The following is a 25,280-nucleotide window of genomic DNA, read 5'->3' on the forward strand; positions in this document are numbered from 1 at the left end:
CAGACGTCCTTGTTTCACTCTCCCTAGTGTCCCTCACGTCTGCCAGAATTTCCAGTGCCCGCCCGGTACAGTCAGCCCCTCTCCACTCCCGGCTTAGGACTTCTGCTGCCGTCTGTTAAGCACAGTTGAGCACCTCCTGGATGCCCAGGGCTTCATTGATGATGGTCCTTGCCCTTGAGAGGCTGGAGGCTGGAGTGTCCCAGTTTTGGTGGACTCAGCCAGGTCCTCAGCTGCCCAGATGGACTGTCCACCCCAAGGCCCAGGCAGTTAGGTTCAGGGCTGTGACCCCTCTCCTGGGATTGCTGAGGTCAGGAAGTGAACATTGTTCAGGACCTGCCCTGTCCCAGGTGGTCACACATGTGACCTTACTGAAACCTCACTGTGTTTACCTTCCTTACTGGGTATTGTTTTCTTGTTTTCCAGGGAGGAAACTGTGGCAGGGCTTTAGATTTCTTGCCTCAAGTAAGAGGCCGAACATCGCTTTGCTTGCTTGTTTTGCTGGAAAGGGTTGCTTGTGCCCTGTCATAGGCTTCCTGCCGTTATCAGGAACTTAAAGCCTTGTAATGAAATAAAGCCTTGTAACTTCCAGATGGCTCCTTCTCTGGGCGGTTTGGGAATACTGGTTTTTGTTATTTCCTTCTCCAGCCTAAGAGGTGGCATTTATGAGTCCCTGGATATTAATCTTTTTGTCCCTTTTTATTTAATTTGTTTTTTTGGTGTGAGAAGGGGCAATTTCTCTAATTTAAAAAACAAAAACCATTTTAAGGGCGTGAGTTCCTTTTGTGTACTGCTCCTTCAGTAGGAACATGAATGGCATTAAAACCCGCTGCTTGACCTTTGGCAGGACTCGCAGCTCCGCCAGAGCACCGCCTACAGCCTCCATCAGCCCCAGGGAAACAAAGAACACGGGACCGAGCGGAACGGCAGCCTCTACAAGAAGAGCGACGGGTATGTGGGCGGCGTGACCTGACCAGACCGGGGCGCTCACGTCTCCTGCGCCCAGAACGTCCCCGCTCTAATGTGTGCTCCCCGTTTATCTCTTAAGGATCCGGAAAGTGTGGCAGAAAAGAAAATGTTCGGTTAAAAATGGCTTTCTGACCATATCGCACGGAACTGTAAGTACCTCTAGGACCTCATGATCTCTGCTGTAGGGAGACGGGTGACAAGCTCTGTGACGTGAGAGGACACCATGGTCCTGCGTGGGTCGCTGCCTCAGGGATGTGTTGTAAAGGCGTTCTCCACAGAGAAAAGCATGTTGGGGTTCCTTCTCCGTTTGATGCACCTGCTCCTCATTTATGCCTTTGCAGGCGGGTAATGCATGGTGAGCCTTCCTTCCCCAGCTGGTGGGAAGAGTTGGCAGCCGGGGACTCTGCCTTTAGAATCTGAGGCCCCTGGAAACAAACAGGAAGCCAGCACACTGCTCCCTGGCTGTCCTTGTCCTTGGACATCGAACATTGCATGCGGGACAGTTTCTAGTTCTCCGTTCAGGGGAAAAGCACTTACGTCATCAGGACCCTCGGAATCAGAAATCGCAGGGGAGAGGGATTTCAGTCACTTCATTATAGAAACCTGAGACACCGTGCCCAGCCTTAATCACATCCTCTGTTGTCCCTTGTGTCACTGCCCAGCAAGGAAGTGGAACCTCTGTGCTGGCCTCGGAAAAACCAGTCAGAGTAAAATGATGGCTGACCTTGCTTTTGGAGGCCGGGAATTGTGGCCACAGACACACACAGCCCTTCACACTGTGGTGTGCTTCTCCACAGTGGTGTTGGGCACATTGTCACCTTCCCTGATATGATGGAATCTAGTAACTGCTGTGTAGACTGGTAGACATTTTTTTTTAATGTCTTAAAGGCAGAATTGGTTGCTAAATAATTTTTGCTGCTGATGGGAATACTGGTGATGGCTGGCGATTCAGCTCCCCAGTCAGGGGACCTGGTGCTGTATGTGGGGTAGTGGTCTCAGTCCTGGGAGTGCGTGGTGGTGGAGACTCCCTGGGCCCTCCCCTCCCTTCCCCTTCCCTTCCCTTCCCCTCCCTTCCTTTTGCCTCCTCTCCCCTTCTCTCCCCTCCACTCCACTCCCTTCTTCTCCCCTCCCCTCCCCTTCCCTTCCTTACTCGACCCTACCCTACCCACCATTCCCCTCCAATCCCTTTCCCTCCACTCCCCTCCCCTCCCTCCTGCGTCCCCCAGGCCTTGTGGTGAAGGATATAGATAGGATAGGTTTAAGGCTTCTGTAGAGAGGTCATGGCTCATAGTGGCTTCCAGAGACACAGCCTCTCCCAGCACTCAGGAACTAGAATGGTGACCCTGTGGCAGGAGCTGGGGACCCATCATTTTCACTGAGTCTGCTTGGGGGACAGACACAGAAGAGCTAGCCTATGTCAGGTGTCATCTTTAGAGAACTCTTGGCCTAATGGATTGACTGTGCCTCTCACCTGAGCAAATACAGCTCATTTCTCTTTTCCAAAATCCAGCCTCCTTGGCCTCCTCGAGGTCACCGCGTCACCCGGGGCCTGGGCCATACTGTTTGCACCCTGGTGTCATGGTCTGTGCGTCTGGGTCTGAGTGCCATAGAGCAAGGGCAGCACATTCATTTAGTGTCCGCTCCCCTGTTGACGGGACAGTGGGGCCGGGCTCCCTGCCTGTGCAGTGCACCCGTGCCTCTGTGGTCTGCTTTGCGATTGTTTTCTGCTGGGTGGTTTGTTCTCACTCGGGCTCTGACAGCCTCAATGCAGAAAACTTCCTAAAATAAGACCCAGTTTCACGTCCGGCTTGTTTACAGCTCTGAAGTCATCTGGTATTTTTGCTTCATGAAAGTGTTTGGCTAGACCTAGGGCCTCCGCATAAGCCCAGGACAACTGAAAACAGGCCTAGAAATCCTCTGCGGACCACAAAAACTGGTTCGAGCCGCTTCTGTTGCTAAAGCTGCCTCTCAGCAGACATGGAGGCTTAGCGTGCTTTCAGTGTTGATGGATTACCCCACTGCGGGGCAGACAGGAGTGATAACCAGCTCCACTAGCATGCAGACGGCTCAGCTGGTCACACCCCTGGCATAGTAAATAAGTGCTTTGTGTTTGGAGGGAACCCTGTTCATGGAATCTCCACTATCTAGATACTGCCTTCTGCCTCCCGCCCCCACTGAGTGGCTGGAGGTGTGGCAGGTGGGTCCCTCCCGTGCAGGGCTCCTCTCTGTGTGATGTGCACACCCCGGGAGGCAGAGTCCTGGCACCCGCTGGGCAGCCACAGCCACAGAGTGTTCATGTAGGGCGACATGCTTTAACCTCAGCTGAGATCAAGAGTGGAAGGTGCCCTTCTGGTTGGTTACTGTTTGGATTTGGCTTCTTGTGTAGTGTATCTGTTTAGACGGCAGCTCCCCGGCTTTGCTGATTTACCTGGGGCAGGGGGGACGGAATGATTTCTCCAAGACTTGCCTGCATACCTGGGAATCCAAGCACGGCCTCTGGCACTGGGCTGAGAATTGGATCTTTGGGTCTGGGGAGCCCGGATGCATTTCCGCTGTTAGGAAAGCCACTTTCTTCCCAGGAAGCCAGCAGCCCTTGGGGAATGACATCGTCGTGTTCCGTGTTCTAGCACCTCCACGACCACATCCGGAATGAGTTTGGCAAAAGCCCGGGTGGTATTCCCCATTAGCCAAGGCTAGCTCTGCTTCCTGGCTCTGGGAAGACATGGTCCTTGGGACAAAATAACTCTAATTAGGTGTCGTCTTTGCCAGATTCATAGCCTTGCCTCACAGCCTGTGTTCAGCTGGAAGCAATGTCTCCTGGTTCTTGCACAGTCTAAATTTTTTAAAGGGATTATCAACTAAGCAGAAGGGAGACTGCAGGCTTCCTTTGAAAAGCCTGGCAGCCTGGGAAAGAAGAGAACCACATGATTAAGATGGAGCTTTGCTGCTAAGCCACACTTCTGCGGCAAACACAGTCTCTAGGGTCTGTTTCCTCTCCTCCCTGAGCTCCCTGCTACACCCTGGCTTCCCAGATCGGCTCTCGGGGAACGCTGGTGTCTGGTGAATGATGTAGACCTATTCTGTAGCTGAATTAATGACACCATTTTCCACTGCAGGCTGTCCCTGGGGTACAAACGAGAGGTTCTATAGGTTTGTTCCTAAGATGAATTTGTGTGTAAGTTGGAGCAGGTACATCCACTTACTAAAGGCAGTGTAGATAGGTGTTTGTCTTAACAGAGTATTTAATTTTATCTGTCTGGGCATAGAAATACTTAAAACATTTTTGAACCTATAGAACCTGTCTCGTTTGTAACCTGGGGACTGCCTGTCTTTACCAAAGGACACCAACCCTTTTTCCAGCTCCTGGGTCCAAGATTCAGTGGACACTGGCGGTTTACTAGCTGGCCAAGCACAACACCTAAATGCACACGTACGGTTCCATGGAGTAGGTGCAGACTTGATGTGACCCGAGCACCTGTGGTAAAGCACTTGGGTGTCTGTGGTTTGGACTCCTATGTAGTCCTGGTGAAATACGGGGTGGGGCAAAAGTAAGGTCACAGTTGTTCATATGGGAAATACCATAGTTAATAACTAATATAAGAATAAACTGTGTTTTGCATACACACAGTTGCAAGTTGCAAGCCTACTTTTTCCCATTCCTGGTATATCCTTTGGTGTATTGGTTCTCAGACAAGCCAGCTAATTCTCTTGATAAAGATCCCAAATCAGAAGGATGGTGTTTTTACATGGCCTTGTCAAGGTTTGAAGGATTAGGCAGAGGTTGGGGTCTTCCTGCATCAGTTGCTGATGATCCAAGGACTCTTGACAGGCATCTCCAGACCTCAGTGAACAGCCAGGGACTTTGTCTACAAGGTGAGGACAACACAGTCACATACCAGGAGAATCTGGGACAACCCTGTTTATCCAACTTCTGATTATCCAGACTTCCTTTTGTCAAACCTAGATGGTTCCCACTGCAGGGCTGTGGCCTGTGTCAGTGGAGACCTTCCCCTGCTCAACCCGACACTGTGAGAGTGCAAGGAGAGGGGTCTATAAAGGCATGAGGCTCTCAGGGTCTGCCCTTGTGTAGACGTGTGTGTGTGTGTGTGTGTGTGTGTGTGTGTCCATTAATCCCAAATCCAAACTTTCCCAAGATCATGACATGGCCAGTGGCTACAAAGAGGAGGTGGGAAATGACTGAAGTCCAAGACATGTTATTTTCTCTTTCCATTAGCAGTGTGGTAGGCGGGTAACATAAGCCTAGTCATATTTGGAATGTTCTCTAAGATTTCTGAGAGGTATTTTGCCATTCATACTTTTTTTTATTTCTGGAATTCTCTTTTTACCCTCTGTCTCTTGCTTCTTTGGACAAAATGGGATATTTTTTTGAAATTGTTATAATCACTTTGACACATTCCAACAAAAAATATATCAGGATCCCTGTGTGTCTGTAGGGGGTCATTGGGGGATACTGTATGTGAATGAGGGTGGTTTTGTTGAAGCTTCAGTGACAGATGGTTGTCACTTAGGATTACAGATCTGTTATCTGTTATCACTTCAGGAAGTAGGGAAAATTTTTTCTCTGTCATTTTTATGCCATTAGATTGCTTTTCCTGGAAGGGAGTGCTTACGCTCAGAAAAATACTTGTCAGATCACCAGAAATTGAGTTGGGTGCCGAAGTCACCCAGCCAGCTGTCTGTGCATCACTGGGAATCAGACTTTAACTGGAGCATTTTGGTCTCAGGGAGTCCACTGCCATTGACCTCAAACCCTGCATCCCTTGTCTCCTCGTCTGGCTGGGGGGGGGGTCCCCCTGTCTGCCGCTGAGCGGCCCTCACAGGACAGACAGTGGCCCTCTGTAGAGTGGCACCTCAAGGACATGTTGGGATGCCCCTCTGTCATGGGTGTCTGTGTGAAATCTGCCTTCTGGAAGCTATCTTTGCGGACCAGGGAAACCCTGTTCTTGCTACAGTTCCATAAGGAGTGACACTGGATAATGTTCCATCTCCTTCTGTATTTATATTTTTGGTTTTCAAATAGGCTAACCGACCTCCTGCAAAGCTCAACTTGCTGACCTGCCAGGTAAAGACCAACCCCGAGGAGAAGAAGTGTTTCAACCTCATTTCACGTAAGTGTGTCCCTCAGATGCTGTGCCCTCGGGACATCATTTGGAACTGTCCTCTAAGGGGGTCTGCCCCCCTTCACACAGGGCATTTGAAAGACTTAGTTTTGGAAGAGGAAGGCCTATATTTCAGGTGGCAGGCGTGTTTCTCTCTTCCCTGGGAATTCTAGGTCCTCCGGACTTGACTTTGAGGACGGCCCCGCCCTCCTTGTGGTTCTCAGCCTTGACACGCTGTCTCCTATTTGTAAGGAGGAGATTGCACCAGATCGGCCCACATGCCTAGAATCCCTTCCCTTAGGAAAGAGGACGAGTTTGTTGTCCACACTTCCGTGACCTGCATGATGTTAGAAATGCCACAGAGGGACGGAGTCGGATCTGCAGCTCCCAGAATCCTTGAGGCTTTTGGGTTTTGAAATTGATTTGTCTTCCCGGTCACAGAATTAGCCTTTCTGCTTCTGCCTGCTTTTTGTTTGGTTTTTTTTTTTTGGGGGGGGGGGACACAGAAGAGTCACCACCGACTCATCTATTGTGATGACTGCGCCCTCTGTCTCCCCCTTGGGAGAGAAGAAAAGGACAGTGGAGAGTCATAAGATGATCCGCCCTGTGTGTGTGGCCGTTCTGTGTTGGCAGGGTTATGGTTTGGGGGGAAGGAGGAGACCCGCTCCCCTTTCAAAAGGCACTCACTAGGGATTGGGGCACAGGTGCTCTATTTATAGAGGAAAACTCTCGACAGAGCATCTTAGGAAGAAGGGTGCCGTCTCATTTGCCTCTGTGTCCCCCAGCATGGGGTGGCTGCTTTGAAGGTGCTTGTTGAGTGGTGTTACCGAGGGCCAGGACTCATTTACTGTGTGGTTTATGCTCACAGCAAACCCATTTCCTCCACGGTAGGGGAGGAGACAGAGGCCCACGGTGGCTCCCACTCGAACCTGTCTCCCTGTCCCCATGCGCGCTGTACAAGTTCCGGGAGACCCCTGATCAGCGTGTTGTGAGGAGAGGGGCCTGTGTCACTGGTTCTGTTCTGCAGATTCTAGACTGGTGTGTAAAATAAGAATTGACTTGCTCTGGATGGATAGCTCGGTTGGTTAGAGCAACATTCCGGTACAGAGGTTGCCGGTTCGATCCCAGGTCAGGGCACACACAGAAACAGATTGATGTTTCTGTCTCAGTCCCTGTCTCTCTCTGTCTCCTTTCCCTCTCTAAAATCAATCAATAAATTATATTATAATTAGATAAAAAGTATTGACTTCATCTTCAAACCCTATGACCCTACTCAATCTAGTAAGGTCCTCAAATTCATTAGCCTTCCCCTCGAAGCTTGTGTAGGTCCTGCATGCATATAAAATGGTGTAGACATGGAGAATAGACCATAGTTTGAAGTGTGATCGCTGATGGGATTTTCTACCTCTAGACACCAACATAAAATCCAGTTAAAGGGAGAGACCTTGGCAGTGAGACCTGTCACCAGTGGCCAGGAACACTGGAGGGTTTTAGGTGGGCCCTTCCACTCTTATAACAAGCAGAGTGTTGTTACTCAGCAGCTGCTTGGCACACAGCCGTTATAGAGGCCTGCTGGATCTGTGCCCATGCGTGGGGGGGATGCCACACGTCCCTCAGCCTGCCCCCGGCCCCTCCAGCATCCCTGAGGGAGCTCCAACCTGAAGCCATATGTGCAGAAGTGTTTATTTCAGACTTGTGAGCAGCTCCACAGCCGTCCCCAACCTGCATACTGTAACAACAAGCCAGACATGGGGAGGATGAGCAATGGTTAGTGTGCCTCACTGCCTGCCAAGCGTGAGTGACGGCCTGCCCTCAGTGTGGGAGACAGTTCTGGGAAAATCTGGCTGCATGTGAACGCTCTGGCAAGCTGACATTGGCTGGGATACCATCAGTGTCTTTGCTCCAGTGCCTGATGCGTAACAGATAGCTTCAGGCCAGGTCTGCCAGCCTCCGATCCCGGGAGGGCTCACCACGCCTGGTTTCAGGTGCTGCTGAAAACTGACAGTGGCTGGGGAAGGTGCATCTTTGCCCGAGGCTCTGGCTCCAACTGGATATCTGCATCCAAACACATGTGTTTTCCCCGCCACCATCCAGTTGGGGCTCTGACCCACTCTCCCATCTCCTCTTTTCTTCCCCCTCTCGTTAGAGCTGCCAGAAAGGGCTCTTGGTTCCTGGGCATCTGGGGAGAGTGTCTGTGGGGGGGGAGTCTTATTGGGAAGAGCCCCCCACACACACACTTCTGCAGGGTTCACCTTAGGATGCAGAATTAGCCAGAGAACGTGGGCTGAGCCCGCTCTGGCCATGGAATGGCTCTGAAATTGACTCGGGCCTCTGGCACAGCCTCTGAAGACTCTGAGGGTCCTCCTAGCGAGGGACATGGCTTGTCCCCTCCCAGTCCTCTCCAGCGGGGGCTGTGCTGCCCAGGTCCAGGGTGGGAGCAGGGCAGGAGGCATCACCCCACTCTTTCCAGTGCCCAGCAGGAACTCCTCCCGACAGTCCCACTTCTATACCGCCATTTCAACCACACAATCAAGTTCATTTTTCTGAGCTTGAAACTGCAGTTCTGGCCTGACCTGTGGTGGCGCAGTGGGATAAAGCGTCGACCTGGAACACTGAAGTTGCCGGTTCGAAACCTTGGGCTGGCCTGGTCAAGGCACATATGGGAGTTGATGCTTCCTGCTCCTCCCCCTTCCCTCTCTCTCTCTCTCTCTCTCTCTCTCTCCTCTCTCTCTGAAAATCAATAAATAAAATATTTTTAAAAAAAAGAAACCACAGTTCTCTTAAACCCTGTATCTTCCTCAGCAAAGAGGGTAGGGTTCCGTTACGTTGGGGCAGTGGTTGGCAAACTCATTAGTCAGCAGAGCCAAATATCAACAGTACAACGATTGAAATTTCTTTTGAGAGCCAAATTTTTTAAACTTAAACTATATAGGTAGGTACATTCTTTTTTTTTTTTTTTTTCTTTTCCATTTTTTTGAAGCTGGAAACAGGGAGAGACAGTCAGACAGACTCCCGCATGCGCCCGACCGGGATCCACCCGGCACGCCCACCAGGGGCGACGCTCTGCCCACCAGGGGGCGATGCTCTGCCCATCCTGGGTGTCGCCATGTTGCGACCAGAGCCACTCTAGCGCCTGGGGCAGAGGCCACAGAGCCATCCCCAGCGCCCGGGCCATCTTTGCTCCAATGGAGCCTTGGCTGCGGGAGGGGAAGAGAGAGACAGAGAGGAAAGCGCGGCGGAGGGATGGAGAAGCAAATGGGCGCTTCTCCTGTGTGCCCTGGCCGGGAATCGAACCCGGGTCCTCCGCACGCTAGGCCGACGCTCTACCGCTGAGCCAACCGGCCAGGGCCTATAGGTAGGTACATTCTTTATTGAGGTAGTGCCTGCACGTGGTATTTTGTGGAAGAGCCACACTCAAGGGGCCAAAGAGCCGCGTGTGACTCGCGAGCCCTAGCTTGCCAACCAGGGCCCTGGGGTGTTGGGGGCGGGGGAAAAGGTAGGAGGGTGAGGTGGGAAGTGTCTGACCGGGAGCTGGCATCTCCCTGCCTCCACTGGCCACCTTGTTTTTCCACTTTCATTCCCTGGGCCCCCGCCTCCGCCCAGCTAACTCAGCAGGGGCTATTCCAAGAAGCAACAAGCTCTCAGGAGTCTAAAACTACTATTGGAAAATGGGATGTTCGCTCGTTTTAAGGGACACAGGTGTTTGTGTGTGTCCCCAAGAACCGTCGCCGCTCCACAACTCTGCCACCTGGAGAAGTTAGCTCTCCCCCGTTTTTGTTTTTTGGGTTTTTTCTTCTTAAATGTAATGATTTTTGCTTTGCTTGGGGCTGACTGTAGGTCAAAAATTTCTGCATGTCCCTCTACCAGGTCCTGCTAATGCATTAGTTAACACCCTAGGTCCGTGGTCAGGTAGCACGTGGTACGCATCGCCAGGCGTGTGAACAGCTGTCGAAGCCGGGAAGCGGATGTTGACAGGATGCTGTGAACTGAGAATTTTATTCAGACCTTACAGATTTTTCACAGCGCCCCTCTGTTGTGATTTCTTCTGAGCCTCCTCGGTCTGCGCTCTTCTTTCTCCTTTCCTTGATGTTCCTAACCTTGGTCCTTTTTCTGTGGCTGATTGATCAGTGTTGGGGCCATATGTCCCTCAACTTGGGTCTCTGATGCTTTCCCACGATTGGTTGTCCACTGAAGTGATGCATTTTTTGCAAGAGGAGCACCTGATGCACGCTGACCGCTCTCCCGCCCTCAGGGTCAGTGGTGCGGCAGAAACTTCTGCTGACACCGGCCAGCCGGGCCGGCGTGGGGTTTCCTGTGCCCTCGGCATTGCTGACCAGTCCCTCTCACTTGGGCTCTGTTAGTGACAGGCCCACCCATCCCATGTTGTTGTGACCATTTTCCATAACAGTCTTTTCTAAGGAGGTCCAAAAATGCCCAAGGCACCCACTTTTTAGAAAAAGCTTTTAGTTTTCAAGGTCCTCAGCAATTACTTTTTTGGGGACTAAGTCCTAGAGCAAGTTACAAACAAAAAAAACTAAGGATTTTGAAAGGTTGCTGGTGGTTTGATGGGACAGCTTCAGGTTTTGGGAGCCATGTCACTTTTTAGACTGGAGGGACGGGCGGGTTCACTCATTTGGATTTCGGAGCCACCGTCACCAAGCAGGGAGGGCAAGCCGTGGAGGACACAAGGGGATGGATGCTCGCTTTTGTATAAAACGCGCTTCCTGGTGGGTTGTTTAGAGCATTCCCGAGGCTCAGTCATAACTGCGGGCGGGTTCCTGGCCACTGCACTCATCTGACGGGATTCCTCTTGCCGTGCAGATGACCGGACGTACCACTTCCAGGCAGAGGACGAGCAGGAGTGTCAGATGTAAGTGCCATGGAGGGAGGCCAGGGCAGAGCCTCGGCAGCCCCCTGGGGTCCCTCACAGCCCCCCCACTCCGTTATTCCTCCAGATGGATGTCCGTGTTGCAGAACAGCAAAGAGGAAGCTCTGAACAACGCCTTCAAGGGCGACGACAACACTGGAGAAAACAACATAGTCCAGGAACTGACCAAGGAGATCATCTCGGAAGTCCAGAGGATGACGGGCAATGACGTGTGCTGTGACTGCGGGGCTCCAGGTGACCCGGTGCCCTCCGACGCCCGACTCAGGGCCTTTAGGTCCCATTCCGTGTCACAGGAATCCACCATTGATGCCCCCTTCCATTTCAGACGGAAAGTTCTGGATGGCTTGGGCGCAGCTCACGCCGTCCCACAAACACCTACTGAGCTGTGTGCCAACCGTGGTAAGGTGGGGGTGGGGGGCGAGATGACCCTCAGAACGGGGGCCTGTGAATTGGGCCCGATGGAGCTGATGTGAGGTCAAGGTCATCTGGCCCCTGTATTTATTGGCTGCAGAGGCTTTTCCGGGGCTTGACCCCATTGGCCCTTTGTAGTACCTTTGCAGTGACTTTATGACCCACCGTTCAGTTTGTGACCCTGCGAGAGCCTCTCACTCTATCAGACACCATCGTTGCTGTCCGGAGAACTGAGGGACCGTCGGGGTTGTTTACGGGTGGCTTCCAGCTGTCCACGGGCTATCGAATGAAATGTTTATTCCCTGCATTTTGGTAAAAGCCCATTAGGGCAGTGGTCCCCAACCTTTTTTGAGCCACGGACCGGTTTAATGTCAGAAAATATTTTCACGGACTGGCCTTTAGGGTGGGACGGATAAATGTATCACGTGACCAAGACAAGCGTCAAGAGTGAGTCTTAGATGGATATAACAGAGGAATCTAGTCATTTTTTAAAAATAAAACATCGTTCAGACTTAAATATAAATAAAATGGAAATAATGTAAGTTATTTATTCTTTCTCTGCGGACCAGTACCAAATGGCCCACGGACCGGTACCAATCCACAGCCCGGGGGTTGGGGACCACTGCATTAGGGGCTTCATTTCTAACGGGCCCAGCCTATTGCTGTTGACTTGAACAACTGATACTATAAAAGTTTACGGGTTGACTCATCCCTTCTTAGGGTGGAATGGTGGGGTCTGGGGAAGTACGGCGCAGTTTTTTGTGAACATTTATAGAATGAGAAAGACGGGCGCTTGGCTAGAGCGATCAGGTACCTGCTCACTCCTAAACCCATGACAGTGTTCATAAACAACCAGCAACAGACATAGAGCGAAGGGTTGAGAAACACCAGCAGGTTCCTGTGACCCTGGAGGCTCTATATGGGGATCATCTGAGGAATGACCCCATGAGGTCCTGGATGGATCCATTTAAAAATACCTTCTTGGCAGAATCTTTAAAGATCCATTTAGAATTAGATCTTCTCTTTAAGGGAGTGGGAAGTGGTGACATGGGACTTTTTCTTAAGAAAAGATAAGGATGGTGCTTGGACCTTAAAACACTTTCATGAAGAAGTCAAAGCTATGTGTTTTTTTTTGTTTAAAAATGCTAAGACAAATGTGGGCATTATAAAAAAGGCTGACAAAGTAGTCTAGCCCTGGTGGGATAGCTCAGTTGGTTAGAGCATCGTCCTGATATGCAGAGGTTGCCGGTTTGATCCCCAGCAGGGCACATACAGGAACAGATCAGTGCTTCTCCCTCTTCCTCTTTTTCTTTCTCTCTCTCTCTCTCAAATCAATAAGAAAATATAATAATAAAGTAGTCTAAGTGTACACCTGTAAATACCAAGAACATGGTATACGTTATACAATAGAATAGGTCCAGTGAAATGAAAACACAGATGCCCAGAAGCGTTTCCTAACAGGAAAGAAATTTTCTATAACTTGAACATTTTAAAAATAACTCCACAATCACCTGGTGACCACGGTTGCGCCGTTTACCTGCTGTGCATTTCTAAGAGCAGCGAGCTGTTCTGAAGAGAACTGTACTTGTGGGCTGTGATAATGTGCTCAAGTTAAGTTTCATTTTGAATTTCCCGTTTTCGGTAAATTTAGCATTTACCTGTGAAACATTTCTCGAGTACCTATTCTGTGCCACACACATAGTAGGATGCTTTGGTGAGTCTGCCACACTGAGGAGAAGCGTGGGTTGAGCCCAGGTAAAGACAGGGCTGCAGGCTGGCTCCATGTCCACTTGTGGCCCCAGGGGGCCTGCTGCTGAGCAGTGTGAGGCACCTGCCCTGCTGCCTGCTGGGGCTCTGTGTGGGTTAAATGAGGTAGTGTATGAAAGGACTGTTACTTTTTTATTTTAATTGTATTTATTTATTTATTTTTGAGAGTGAGCAAGAGAGGGACAGACGGGGACAGACAGGAAGGGAGAGCAATGAGAAGCATCAATTCTTTGTGGTGGCACCTTAGTTGTTCATTAATTGTTTTCTCATATGTGCCTTGACTGGGGGCTGAGCTGCAGCCAAGCCAGTGACCCCTTTGCTCAAGCCAATGACTCAAGCTGGTGACCTTAGGGTTTCAAACCTGAGTTCTCAGTGTCCCAGGCCGATGCTCTATCCATTGCGCCGCCGCCTGGTCCAGCAGGACTGTCATTTCTAAAGCTCTCACAATATGAGCTGTTATTGCTACCAAAGTGTGGAGCACAGAGCCGGCATCAGTGTGTAGCATGTGTTCTCTGCCATTATTATCAGCATCTTTATAAGCATATAGACGGTGTGACTTTAGTCCCCTCCCCCTATAGTGGTAGGCTGGCCAGCAGCCTCGTTTTTCTCTCCCCGCTTTGCTGGTATGACCAGGTTGTCTGTGGACATGGCCACTAGAGGGCACTGTTTCTTCTTGTTCACCTATCACATCACCTGTCACCTAATAAATGAAGGAAAGACCAGGACGTGGCAGGTTAGGAAGAAAAGAGAACAGACATGTGCCTGTGTGTGTATGTGTGTGTGTTGCATGTAAATTGGTGGTGTTCTGGTGAGATGAGGGTTCTGGCTGCGTCAAGGATCAAAAAAAAATTAAAAATGCTCCTGCCCGGAGCTCCCTGTTCAGTGATTGTGCAAGAGAATGTTCTGACCCCTGGCCTCCTGCTTACCGCAAGCTCCAAGGTCTCTGTTCTCTTCGGCAGATCCTACGTGGCTCTCCACCAACCTGGGCATCCTGACCTGCATCGAGTGCTCCGGAATCCACCGGGAGCTGGGGGTCCATTACTCCAGAATCCAGTCCCTCACGTTGGACGTCCTGGGAACATCTGAGCTGCTGGTAATGTTCTAATCCTGGTTTTTGGAGTGGAAATACACTGAGCTAAAGCTAACTTTTCATTTTAGCATTCAAATCCTTTTTTTTAGAAATTTAATGGGGTGACATTGATTAATAAGTACCCATAGATTTCAGGTGAACATCTCTATAGCATTTGAACTGTTGACTGTGCTGTGTGCCCGTCACCCGAAGTCAAATCATTTTCCATCACTGTATATTTGTCCCTCTTTATTCCCCTTCCTCCTTCCTTCTCCCCCTGGTAACCACTTAACTGTTGTCTGCGACTGTGTGTCTCAGTTTTATATCCCACCTATGTGTGAAATGATATACTTCTTAGTTTTTTCTGATTTACTTATTCCACTTAGTATAATGTTCTCAGGTCCATCCGTGTTGTGTTAAATGATAATCTGTCACTTCTTGTGGCCAAGTAGTATTCCATTGTATATATGTACCACATCTTCTTTACCCAGTCCTCTACCTAGGGACATTTTGGTTGTTTTCATGTCTTGGCCATTGTGAATAATGCTGCGGTGAACATGGGGGTGCGTGTGTCTTTGCATACCAATGTTTTCGAGTTTTTTAGGTAGATACCCAGTAGAGGGATTGCTGGGTCATATGGTATTCTTAATTTTTTGAGGAATCTCTGTACTGTCTTCCATAATGGCTGTACTAGTTTACATTCCCACCATCAATGAATGAGGGTTCCTTTTTCTCCACAGCCTCTTCAACACTTGTTAACACCTGTCTTGTTGATAACAGCCAATCTTACAGGTGGCGGTGGTATCTCATTATAGTTTTGTTTTGCATTTCTCTAATAGCTAACAAAGATGAGCATCTTTTCATATACCTACTTGTTGTTTGTATTTCTTTGTGGCAGAAGTGTCTGTTCAGGTCCTCTCCCCATCTTTAATTGGGTCATTTGCTTGTTTGTTGCTGAGCTTGGTGAGTTTTTATATTTTGGATATTAACCCCTTATTAGAGCTGCTGCTGTTGTTTGTGAAGATCAACTCTCGTTTGGTTGGCAGCCTTTTTGTTTTGTTGTCAGTTTCTCTTGCTGTGCAGAAACTTTTTAATTTAATATAGTCCCATTTATTTTTTTTCCCTTTATTTCCTTTGCTTTTGAGGTCAGATTCATAAAATATTCTCTGTGGTCAAGATCCATGAGTTTAGTACCTATGTTTTCTTCTGTGTAACTTATTGTTTCAGATCTTATATTTAGGTCTTTGATCCATCTTGAATTGATTTTTGTGCCGGGGGACAAACTGTATTCAAGTTTCATTCTTTTGCATGTGGCTTTCCAGCTTTCCTTCATGGTGTGTTTTTGGCTTCTTTGTCAAAGATGATTTGTCCATATATATGTGGTTTTATTTCTGGGCTATCAATTGTTTCATTGGTCTGTATCTCTGTTTTTCTGCCAACACCATGCTGTTCTGATTATCGGGGCTCTGTAGTATAGTTTCAAGTCAGGTAGTGTGATACCTCCAGCTTCAATCTTTTTTTCTCAGGATTGCTTTGGCTATTAGCGATTTTTTATGGTTCTGTACAAATCTGATGGTTCTTTTTGTTCTGTTTCTTAAAAAAGAAAGTTGACATGGGGATTTTCATCAAACCCATTTTGGTGTTTTGAAGTCCCCTGGGGCTGGCGGCTGTTGATAGTCGTCAGAGGGATTTGGGCACTCACACAGACTTATTGCTCATTCCTCCTTCCCAGCTCCTAGTGTCGAGGCCGCTTTCTTGTTGCAGATCTTTATTCTTAAATGAATAAAGTGAAATGAAACTCACAAAGGGGCATTGGGACTGGTGTAAGATCCTGGAATAGCCGGTGGCTTCATCTGGTTCACCCCCTTCATGACAGACGCAGAACCCAACGCCCACGACAGCTGCGGACTCCTTCTCCTCCCTGAGTCATCAGCCCATTCCTGCTAAGTCTGTGGTCACTGCTTGGCTCGGTCTTCAGTGGACTTTTTTCCTTCCCTTTAACTGTTGACCTTGGGGAGAGAGACTGATATTTGCTTTTAGTGCCTTTGTTTCTACAGAAGTCTTGCAGTGTCGGTTCGGTGGTAACACGTAAGCCCTGCAGGACAGGTTGACATTAGGAGGCTGAAGCATTTTCTAGGTAACAACTTTCAGGGCATTGAGTGGCAGGACACGACGCACCCAGGCAAGTACATTGGGGCCACCTCAAGAATGCGCCTGTGTGGGCTGATTTCAAAGTGCGTAACTGCTGGTTAGAAACCAGCGTTTGTGTTTTTTTTGGGGGGGTAGTTGGTGTCGGACAGTTAATATTAAGTGGATCTTGATTGCCATCGACTTTAATGTCAAGAGCAATTGTCTTGACAGAAAATCAATTATTGTGGTCCATATGCCTCTCGGGGGACCATATGTTTTATTGATGACTCCTCTGGATCCAGCCTGTCTGAACTTGTAATGCATTCATTCAAACTACCTTGTCAAATCCTCCCCGTCTGTCCAAAGAATTCCTTTGTGGTCTTGAAAGACGAAGTGGGAGAAGCAGGAGTGGACTCCAGTAGCCCGGTTAGGAACGTCCCTGATTGCTTCATGCTTAAAACTAAGATGGCCTCGGTGAGACCCATGTGGCGTGTTCTCAGTTCCGCACTGTGGTTATAATAATGCAGGCAGCCTATGTCGGGAGCTGGGTGTGTCTGAGTGGCCCCTTGGGTGACTGATGACAATGTAGATTTGAGACTCACTGGTGCATTTCCTCAGTCAGCACCGGTGAACCCCGCCACTGCTACCCTGCCTTACTGGGTTTTTGTTTGTTTGTTTTTTGTGACAGAGACAGAGAGAGGGACAGACAGGGAAAGACAGACAGGAAGGGAGAAATGAGAAACTTCAATTCTTCATTGCGGCACCTTAGTTGTTCTTTGATTGTGTTCTCATATGTGGCTTGACCGGGGGGTGGGGAGGCTACAGCAGACCGAGTGATCTCTTTCTTGTTCAAGCCAGTGACCCCGCGCTCAAGCTGGAGTCCATGCTCAAGCCGGTGACCTCAGGGTTTTGAACCTGGGTCCTCCATGTCCCAGTCCGACACTCTATCCACTGTGCCACTGTCTGGTCAGGCCATACTGGTTTTCATAAAACAGTGGGGGAGCGTTACGTGATTCACGGTGAAGTAATAATGGCACGTTTCATCCTGGGCACTTTCTGTGTGTTACTTAGCTCACTTGCCCTTTACAAAAGCCACATGACCTTGGTGTCTTGTCCCCACTTTACAAAGGAGAAACAGAGGCTTAGAATGTTTCATGTGCCCAAGGTTGTGTCATTACTGGAGTATCATATCTGGGGTGAGGGAACCCCTTCAACCTGACTCTGGAGCTCACACTCTTATTATGTGAGGAGTCTGGCCTTTGTGGTGGGTGATCTTGTCCTGTGTCACTACTGATTCTGGTCAGGGTGTTAGGCTCTGCCTCCCAGAGCCTCTGTCTGTATCATCTCATCGGAGGTTCAAGTTTGGCCATCTCTCAGTTATCAGAGAGAGATTGAACGGAACTTGCTGAATTAATATCTGCAGTATTTCTTTTCTTGCATGAGATGTTTTAATTAAATGTATCAGGGTGACATTGGTTAATAAAATTATACAGGTTTCAGGCGTACAGTTCTACAGTGCATCATCTGTCTATTGTATTGTGTGTTCACCACCCCAAGTCCAGTCTCCATCACAGTACATCAACACCTCCCTCTACCCTCTTCTGCCTGCCCCCACCCCCTCCCTCTGGAATATCTGCAGCTATTTTCAAAATCTGGTCTGTGGTCTTGAAAGCCGTCAACACTCCCCCGTCTGACTGTCCTTTTCTTTAGGGAGGTTATCAGAAAAACAAAGGTAGAAGGCCCTGAGTCACAGGAGATTTATTTCTACCCAGTGCTGCTCACCCCCGATCTCTGGCCATCTGGTTGGTCACAGGAGGCGAGCATCTCCCCATGTCTCACCCCAGCCTCACTCTCCCCCCCCAAGTGAGAAGCGGGGAGGCAGTCAGACTCCTGCATGTACCTGACCAGGATCCACCTGGCATGCCCACCAGGAGGTGATGCTCAGCTCCTCTGGGGTGTTGCTCCATTGCAGCTGGAGCCATTCTAGTGCCTGAAGCGGAGGCCATGAAGCCATCCTCAGTGCCCGAGCCAACTTTGCTCCATTGGAGCATTGGCTGCAGGAGGGGAGGAGAGACAGAGAGAAAGGAGAGAGGGAAGGGTGTAGAAGCAGATGGGCACTTCTCCTGTGTGCCCTGACTGGGAAATGAACCCAGGACTTCTACACGATGGGCCGAAGCTCTACTGCTGAGCCAGGGCTCAGGCTCACTCCTGCGTGCCAGGGCCCCAGGTGCAACGCCATGTCTCAGCCCTCATTCCTTGGCCACGGGTTCTTGCTAGAGGGAGAGTGTGCGTCCAGGGCTCGTGCCCACTCAGAGAGCATGGGGAGCGGCGCTGGCCTTTCTCAAGCACTCGGTTATTTTATTTAATTCAGATGGTTGGAGACCCGAACAAAAGGGAGTCTAAAGCTTCCGTGCGCATGTGTGCATGTGCGTGTGCATGTATGTGTGTGGCACAGGGTAAAAACTATAAACTCTCAGCTTTCATTATCTCCTCCTCCACGAGGATTCTCACAGAACCCTTCCAGAGGAGGGGACCCCCTGCCCTCTTCCATCTGGTCATCGGCCCTGTTTCTGAGCCTTTCAGACTCGCAGAGCAGTGATGATGTCAGGGTCTGTGGTTTTGTTCATCATACAATGCTTTCTTTTTTCTTTTTTGTGTGTATGTGTGACAGAGAGACAGAGAGAGGGACAGATAGGGACAGACAGACAGGAAGGGAGAGAGATTAAAAGCATCAATTCTTCATTGCGGCACCTTAGTTGTTCATTGATTGCTTTCTCGTATGTGCCTTGACTGGGGGCTACAGCAGAGCGAGTGACTCCTTGCTCAAACCAGTGACCTTGGACTCAAGCCAGATGAGTCCGCGCTCAAGCTGGCGACCTCGGAGTTTCAAACTTGGGTCCTCCATGCCCCAGTCCAATGCTCTAGCCACTGTGCCACTGCTTGGTCAGGCCATAGAATGTTTTCTTATACAGACAGCATCATTAGACCTCTCCGTACAGCAGGGGCATGACCAGGAACTTTTTTTGTTTTCTGCCTGGCATTGCATTCCTGAAAAAAAAAACCCACCAGGTGCTCACCCCTGTGGCCAGAGCACATTCCTCGTGAGAAAAAGCCGTTTTGCTTCATTCCATAAATTGTTTTCTGGCCTTGGGTTTGCAGAGAGTTTCCCTGGATGCTCACCACTTCCTTTTCAATGTGTCTTTTGTTTCAAAGCGTGGCTTCTATGCTAACTGAACGGATTTCAGCAACACTGCAGAGGGGGCTGGTGGGCAGTGGTCTCGTCTTCCTTTTGTCTGCCCTCAGAACCAGGTCTTATTCAGCAGGGGGCGACCAGGGTACCTGAAGTATTTGTTCGGTTAGCTCAGGAAAGTCCTGCCTTTTTACTAAAAAGATAACATTTTTTCCTTAACACAGAGGCATTGATTTTTCAGGCCATGCATAAGATAGATTTATTGGTACAGGATACTAGTATCTTATGATCAATTTCACTTTGTAAATGAAATTCATGAAGGAAATTTCATTATGAAATTGAATTTGAGTCAGTAATTTAAAAATCCCCTTCCATCAAATGGAAGAACATGGGTTACGACCCTCAGTGGAAGGTACTTCTGACGCGGGCCTGTGTCACAGCCTCCGCCCTCCTCCTGCCCGCCACCCTCCTCGTGGGGCTGTTTGCAAGCTGCCGAGTGGGGAGCAGGCCCTTTCCGGCCCAGGAGGCCCCCACAGGCAGGTGCGAGTCCTGGCCCCGTCCTCAGAGTGCTTCCGTGCAGCGAGGGTCTTTGCACAGGGCCAGCGCGGTCCAGTGGTCATGGGGACCCAGTAACTGCTCTGCTGACGGGCACTTGCCGCCTCCGTCCTTGTGTGCCCAGTACAGACGTCTTGTCCAGCCTTCTCACAGTATCATGAGACTGCGCCCCTCTAAGCAGGATCGTGAACCATGCCCAGTGCCCCGCATGCTGGAGGACCCACTGTGCGTTCCTGCACTGACCTGCGGCCAGAGTGATGCAGCACTTACACCCCAGGGTCCTGCCTGGCCCCGTGTCAGCCCCGAGCCCTCTGAGTCCTGGGAAAGGTGTCTGGGAGTGGAGGGCACGTGGGTCGTGGTTGCCCGCTTCCTTGTCCCCTGCCTACTTGGCCAGCCGGGCCCCATGTGTCCTCAACGTGACCCTGCAGCCTCCGTCTGCAGTTGCTTTGCCTGTGTTGATGGTTGCAGAGGGGCTCCCTGCCCGCTGACGTGCCCATGGGAACTTGGCTTTGCCGGGAAGCAGCACATTTCTCTGCATTGGGATGAGTGTGATGCACGGACTTGGGGCTCCCTGGACTAGCTGTCCCCGTGTACAGCAGCCAAGTCCGAGCAGAAGGGAAGAGCTCTCTGCTCCCCAGGAAGTTCTCCTCGCACCCCTCTTCCCTCTGCTGTCATAGATGACAGGGCGCAGTGGCCCCTCAGCACAGGGCGCTGTGTCTTGTTCTTGTCACTCACCCGAGAAAGGACACCACCTTGGCTCGGGGACGCTGTCCACGTTACGTTGAAAAGACAAGGCAATAAGTCATATCTGACTCTCACCAGGGGCTACAACCCTGAGGTTTAGTCTGACACTGACGGCCCAAGAAGTCCTTCGCAGGCATTGGCCCTGTCACCCGACGTGGCATGTCACCCTGACCATCAGCCCGTCGGGGAAACTGCAGTGAGGAGCCTGGTGTTTGGCCACCTGTCATTGGCTTGGGGATAGGGCTCAGTGGTTAGGGCTAGTGCATTGGGTCGTCTAGGAAGCCTTGTGCACTTACCAAGGGCAAGGTGAACCCAGGCAGGCTCCTTGCCCAGCCCGTACACTATCCCCCAGGTTTCTGTGGTCCTTGGGCACCCCTCCGACCCCCTCTCACTTCACGTTACTGAAAGCTTGAGCTGTTCTAACCTGATTCCTTTGTCCATCCACTCAGTTCCCCTGAGAGAGAGAAGAAGCCACTGAGGCAGCAGCCTTACCCCCAGGACGGCCCCATGAGCCCTCTCTCTTCCCACACCATTCCCTGAACATAGGAAGTGGAGAAGTTCCGCCCGCCCCCCCCCCCCACCATTGAGTCATTTTCAACACGGTAGTTAAAATGTTCTCCGAGCAGCCCTGGGCCCGGGGCTCTCATGGGTTTCTGAAGCTGATTGGGTGCTGAGCGGGCTGCTGGAGTCCATGAGTGACCCTCTGCTCACAGGAGGGCCAGTTGCCGTCCCGTCCAGGTGGCCTGGCCGAGACACGCTGCGATGTTTATCTTAGTGTCTGCTGCATCCAGCACAGAGCTGGGCACTCAGCCGGAGTTAGAATGTGCTCGCTCAACGTTTCACAAGTCAGAAGGTTGATTGGCAAGTGAGGACCTTCTGTTAGGCATAAATGCATTACTCCGTTACATTCTTAGTGCCTCTGTCTCCTGATATGCCATCCCCTGAACTGTCCTATTTGGGAGATCGCTGTTGTCCCATCTTACGGAGGAACCCTGGAAGTTCAAGCTAATAAGAGACACCTGAGGTCCCAAAACCTGTCAGTAGAACCAAGTGAAGGTGGTTAGGTCCGTTTCGGTGGAAGCCTTGGTTTTGGGGGCGTGGGTAAGGATGGAAGCTGGCCTTGGGCCAACTTGCCACTTATGGCTATCCGAAACGGCACCCTCTCTGGGGGTGTTTTAGGAGCACGCTGATCTGGAACGAGCACGCTGCCTCTTACCTTGAGTTCTGTGGGTACCTTGGGGATTCGGGGTTTGTCCATCTTTATTAAAGGCAAAACCACTTCACTGCTCTATTTCTTAATGGCCACTAAATAAATCATCGGATGGGTGAGTAGCACGTAGCAGCGGGCTGTATTAATAATTGAGTGCCCTGAAGTAGACTGTTGTTACAGCTCGCCAAGAATATCGGGAATGCAGGCTTCAATGAGATTATGGAGTGCTGTCTTCCAGCCGAGGACTCAGTCAAACCCAACCCGGGCAGCGACATGTAAGTGCGGGACTGGCCACTCACACCTTCCAAACACGGCTGGCCTTGCGCCCGGGTCCTGAGAGGCAGGAGAACAAGTTTGGGTGCATTAAATCAGCCTAAATGTTTTGGTGTTTTTGAAGTGTATTTTTTTTAAGTCACCTTACCTTTTGGGATGTTCCCCATAGAAATTTGGTGTGGCTGTTTTTCATAGGGAGAGGCAGGGGACAGGAAAGCCAAGGGGGCTGGGGGTCCTGGGTATGTGAAGGGGCGTGGTGGCTGTTGCCCTCTGCTGGTGTGCCTTGGACAGCGCACTGGCCGCAGACGGCGCTGGGCAAGGGGAAGCCAACGGAGGTCTAGGGCCGGTGAACACCGGGATGGATTTGGGGGTGTTGACAGATATAGGCAGGCAGGAAGGGGAGGCAGCCGGATTTGAGTCTGCTCACAGAATTGTTTCTCTTCTATGACTCAGGACCCTCACCTACGCCCAGTCCTCCAGAACTGAACCACAGCGAGTTGTATTATTATACTAACTTCATTGCTTTTCTCCAAAAGCCTCCTCAGCCTTTCAGAAAAACGTGGGGGCTGGGGAGGGGGAGTTAGGGCACGGATGTCACAGCAGTAAATATCACAGAGCCGTGAGCAGGCAGGCAGGCAGGTAGACCACCTGAGAGAGCACCATGGACAGGCCAGGTCAGACCGGGCAGCCCTGGTGACCTATGACCGGTTTCCTAGGAGAGAAGGCGCAGAAAGCACTCCCTGTGGAGGGACCCAGGGAAACAGAGGCCTGGAGACAGACACGGGGCTGGGGCGGGAGTGGCTTGGAGGGGTGGCAACACAACTTCAGGAGGGTGAGCAGAGGCGAGGCTTGCAGGAGAGGCAGCCCCACCCCTGGAGGGGTCTCGTCCACCTGCACAGCAGTACTGGGACCCTGGGTGAGGCACGGGGCCCCTGCACTGGGCCGTGAGGCCTCCTGTGTTGGAAATCAGGTTTCAACACATCTTGAACACGCTCACGGTGTCTCCATGAATGCAGGGGCTGCTTCCCTGCTTCCAGCCTCCTATTAAGAGTGGGGTTCGCGTTTTTAAAAAAAAACTGTTACAGATGAACGGATGTTGGGTGCTTGAATAGAGGCCCTTGGTCACTTACAGGCAGTTGCGTTTGCTTTCAGGACCGCCAGGAAGGACTACATCACTGCTAAGTACATCGAGAGGAAATACGCAAGGAAGAAACACACTGACAGCGCAGCCAAACTTCACAGCCTGTGCGAGGCCGTCAAGACGAGGGACATCTTTGGGTTGCTGCGAGCGTATGCTGACGGTGTGGATCTTACGGAGAAAATCCCACTGGCCAATGGACATGTGAGCATGACTTGCTGCTTTGAACCAAAGGAGGGAAAGAGGGAAAAGCATATTCAAGGCCATGGAATAGAAATGCAGACGAAGTAGCAGGATTCTCGGCAGGAGGTCGGCATAGAGCTCTGTGGGGGCCGTGTCAGCACCTCCCGGGCACTGGGGGCGGAGCGGCTGCAGCTCAGCTCCTGAGCCTTCCGCCCACTAAGGGATCCCGAGTGAGAGACATTCCCCACTCTCCTGAAGAACTTTCTTGAGAGGGTGGGGTCTCCCTGTCTGTGTGTGTCCTAACTCCTTCCTGCAAACACACACATTCCCTTGAAACCTCCTTGTCCCCAGAATGAAGGCACACAGGGCTGAGACAGGGAAGTCGGGCCAGGGCAGGGCCAGGGCAGGGCATGCGCAGCTCTGAGCTGGGTCCCAGCCAGAGGGAGGGGTCTTACCTCCAGCACCCGCAGTAATCCTCGTTTGGCCTCTTCTCCCCCACTCGCTGGAACTTCCTCTCAGAAAAGGCAGTGCTGGTCAGGCACCCCCCACTAGGAACTGAAGATGTCCCAGCTAGTAGTGTTGAGGCCTTCTCTGTCAGTGTAGAATGAAAGACGGACCCGTTTTTTGAAATGTACACCTGTCTGTATTCAGGGAGCATGTGTAAGAAGCTGGGAATCTTCCTAGAGCCTCTGAACTGAGACCCCTGCCTACTGGCTCTCTGGTATTAATACAAGGACAAGGACAGGATAGCACCCTATCTGTGAATAGCAGGTTCCTGCAGAGTCGACTGTGAGGTTGGAGAGGCGCCATGGTGAATTTTTTTGAAGGGAAGAGGAATAGGCTTTTGGAAGAGAGGGTTGTACACCAAGTGGACGGTTCCCCTGGGGGTGCTAGACCATCTCTGTTTGTTCTGCAGGAGCCCGATGAGACCGCCCTCCACCTCGCAGTCAGATCTGTGGACCGGACTTCTCTGCACATAGTGGACTTTTTAGTTCAGAACAGGTAGGTAGTCTAGGATTAGGGAGGTGCTTGATTCTGTCCCTTGGGGTTCTGAGGGAGGAGTCAGCGGCTGCCTCATTGCACCTGTCGTGTGGCCAAGGTGCTGGAACTTCCCCAGGTCTGAGTGTGAGTTGTGGGACAGGGAAAGTGCAGCCAGGGCAGGGTTTCCTGTGCAGTCCTACAGAAGCCTGGCGTGAGAGGAAGGACCCCTTCGCGGGATCCTCAGGGTGCAGTCTGGTGTCTGGGACTCAGGGAGACACCGAGGCCCGGGAAGCAGACTGAGTGTGGCCCCGCCAGTGGTCGAGTGGCTTGTATCATATCCGAGGCACATGAGTGCCTTTCTGGGATGACCTGGTCTTGTTGTATGTTGCACAAACTTCTGAAATTCCTTTATAGTCCCCCCTGAGCCTGTTTTCGGGGCCAGTCCAGGACAAGCAGGCTCAGAGGGGCCTTGGGACTCCGGGCTTTGGAAAAATGGCTTTTGCCTTTTCTGATGAAAATGTCTGTAATATGATGGGGAAAGCTCACTGTCTTTCTGTGGGACAGGGCGGGCAAGGCACACGGGCTCCCTGCAGCCTCTGGGCACTGGCGGGGATGCAGGAGGGCGAGGTGGGAGGGACGTGGTAGTCCAGGACCG

General features: G+C 50.9%; 1 protein-coding gene across 5 annotated transcripts in view; it reads left to right on the forward strand.

Moving 5' to 3' along the window:
* ASAP2 (ArfGAP with SH3 domain, ankyrin repeat and PH domain 2) overlaps positions 1-25,280 on the forward strand; it is a 163,425-nt gene that overhangs the window by 117,445 nt on the left and 20,700 nt on the right. For all 5 annotated transcript variants that reach the window (XM_066234930.1, XM_066234931.1, XM_066234932.1 and 2 more), the window contains 9 exons: positions 845-948; positions 1,046-1,115; positions 6,008-6,095; positions 10,908-10,956; positions 11,042-11,208; positions 14,112-14,245; positions 22,231-22,325; positions 23,476-23,665; positions 24,561-24,646. In XM_066234930.1, coding sequence (XP_066091027.1) covers positions 845-948; positions 1,046-1,115; positions 6,008-6,095; positions 10,908-10,956; positions 11,042-11,208; positions 14,112-14,245; positions 22,231-22,325; positions 23,476-23,665; positions 24,561-24,646 — 983 coding nt within the window. The remainder of the gene's footprint in view (positions 1-844; positions 949-1,045; positions 1,116-6,007; positions 6,096-10,907; positions 10,957-11,041; positions 11,209-14,111; positions 14,246-22,230; positions 22,326-23,475; positions 23,666-24,560; positions 24,647-25,280) is intronic.

This window comes from Saccopteryx bilineata, chromosome 6, assembly GCF_036850765.1.
Source record: "Saccopteryx bilineata isolate mSacBil1 chromosome 6, mSacBil1_pri_phased_curated, whole genome shotgun sequence".
Lineage (NCBI taxonomy): Eukaryota > Metazoa > Chordata > Mammalia > Chiroptera > Emballonuridae > Saccopteryx > Saccopteryx bilineata.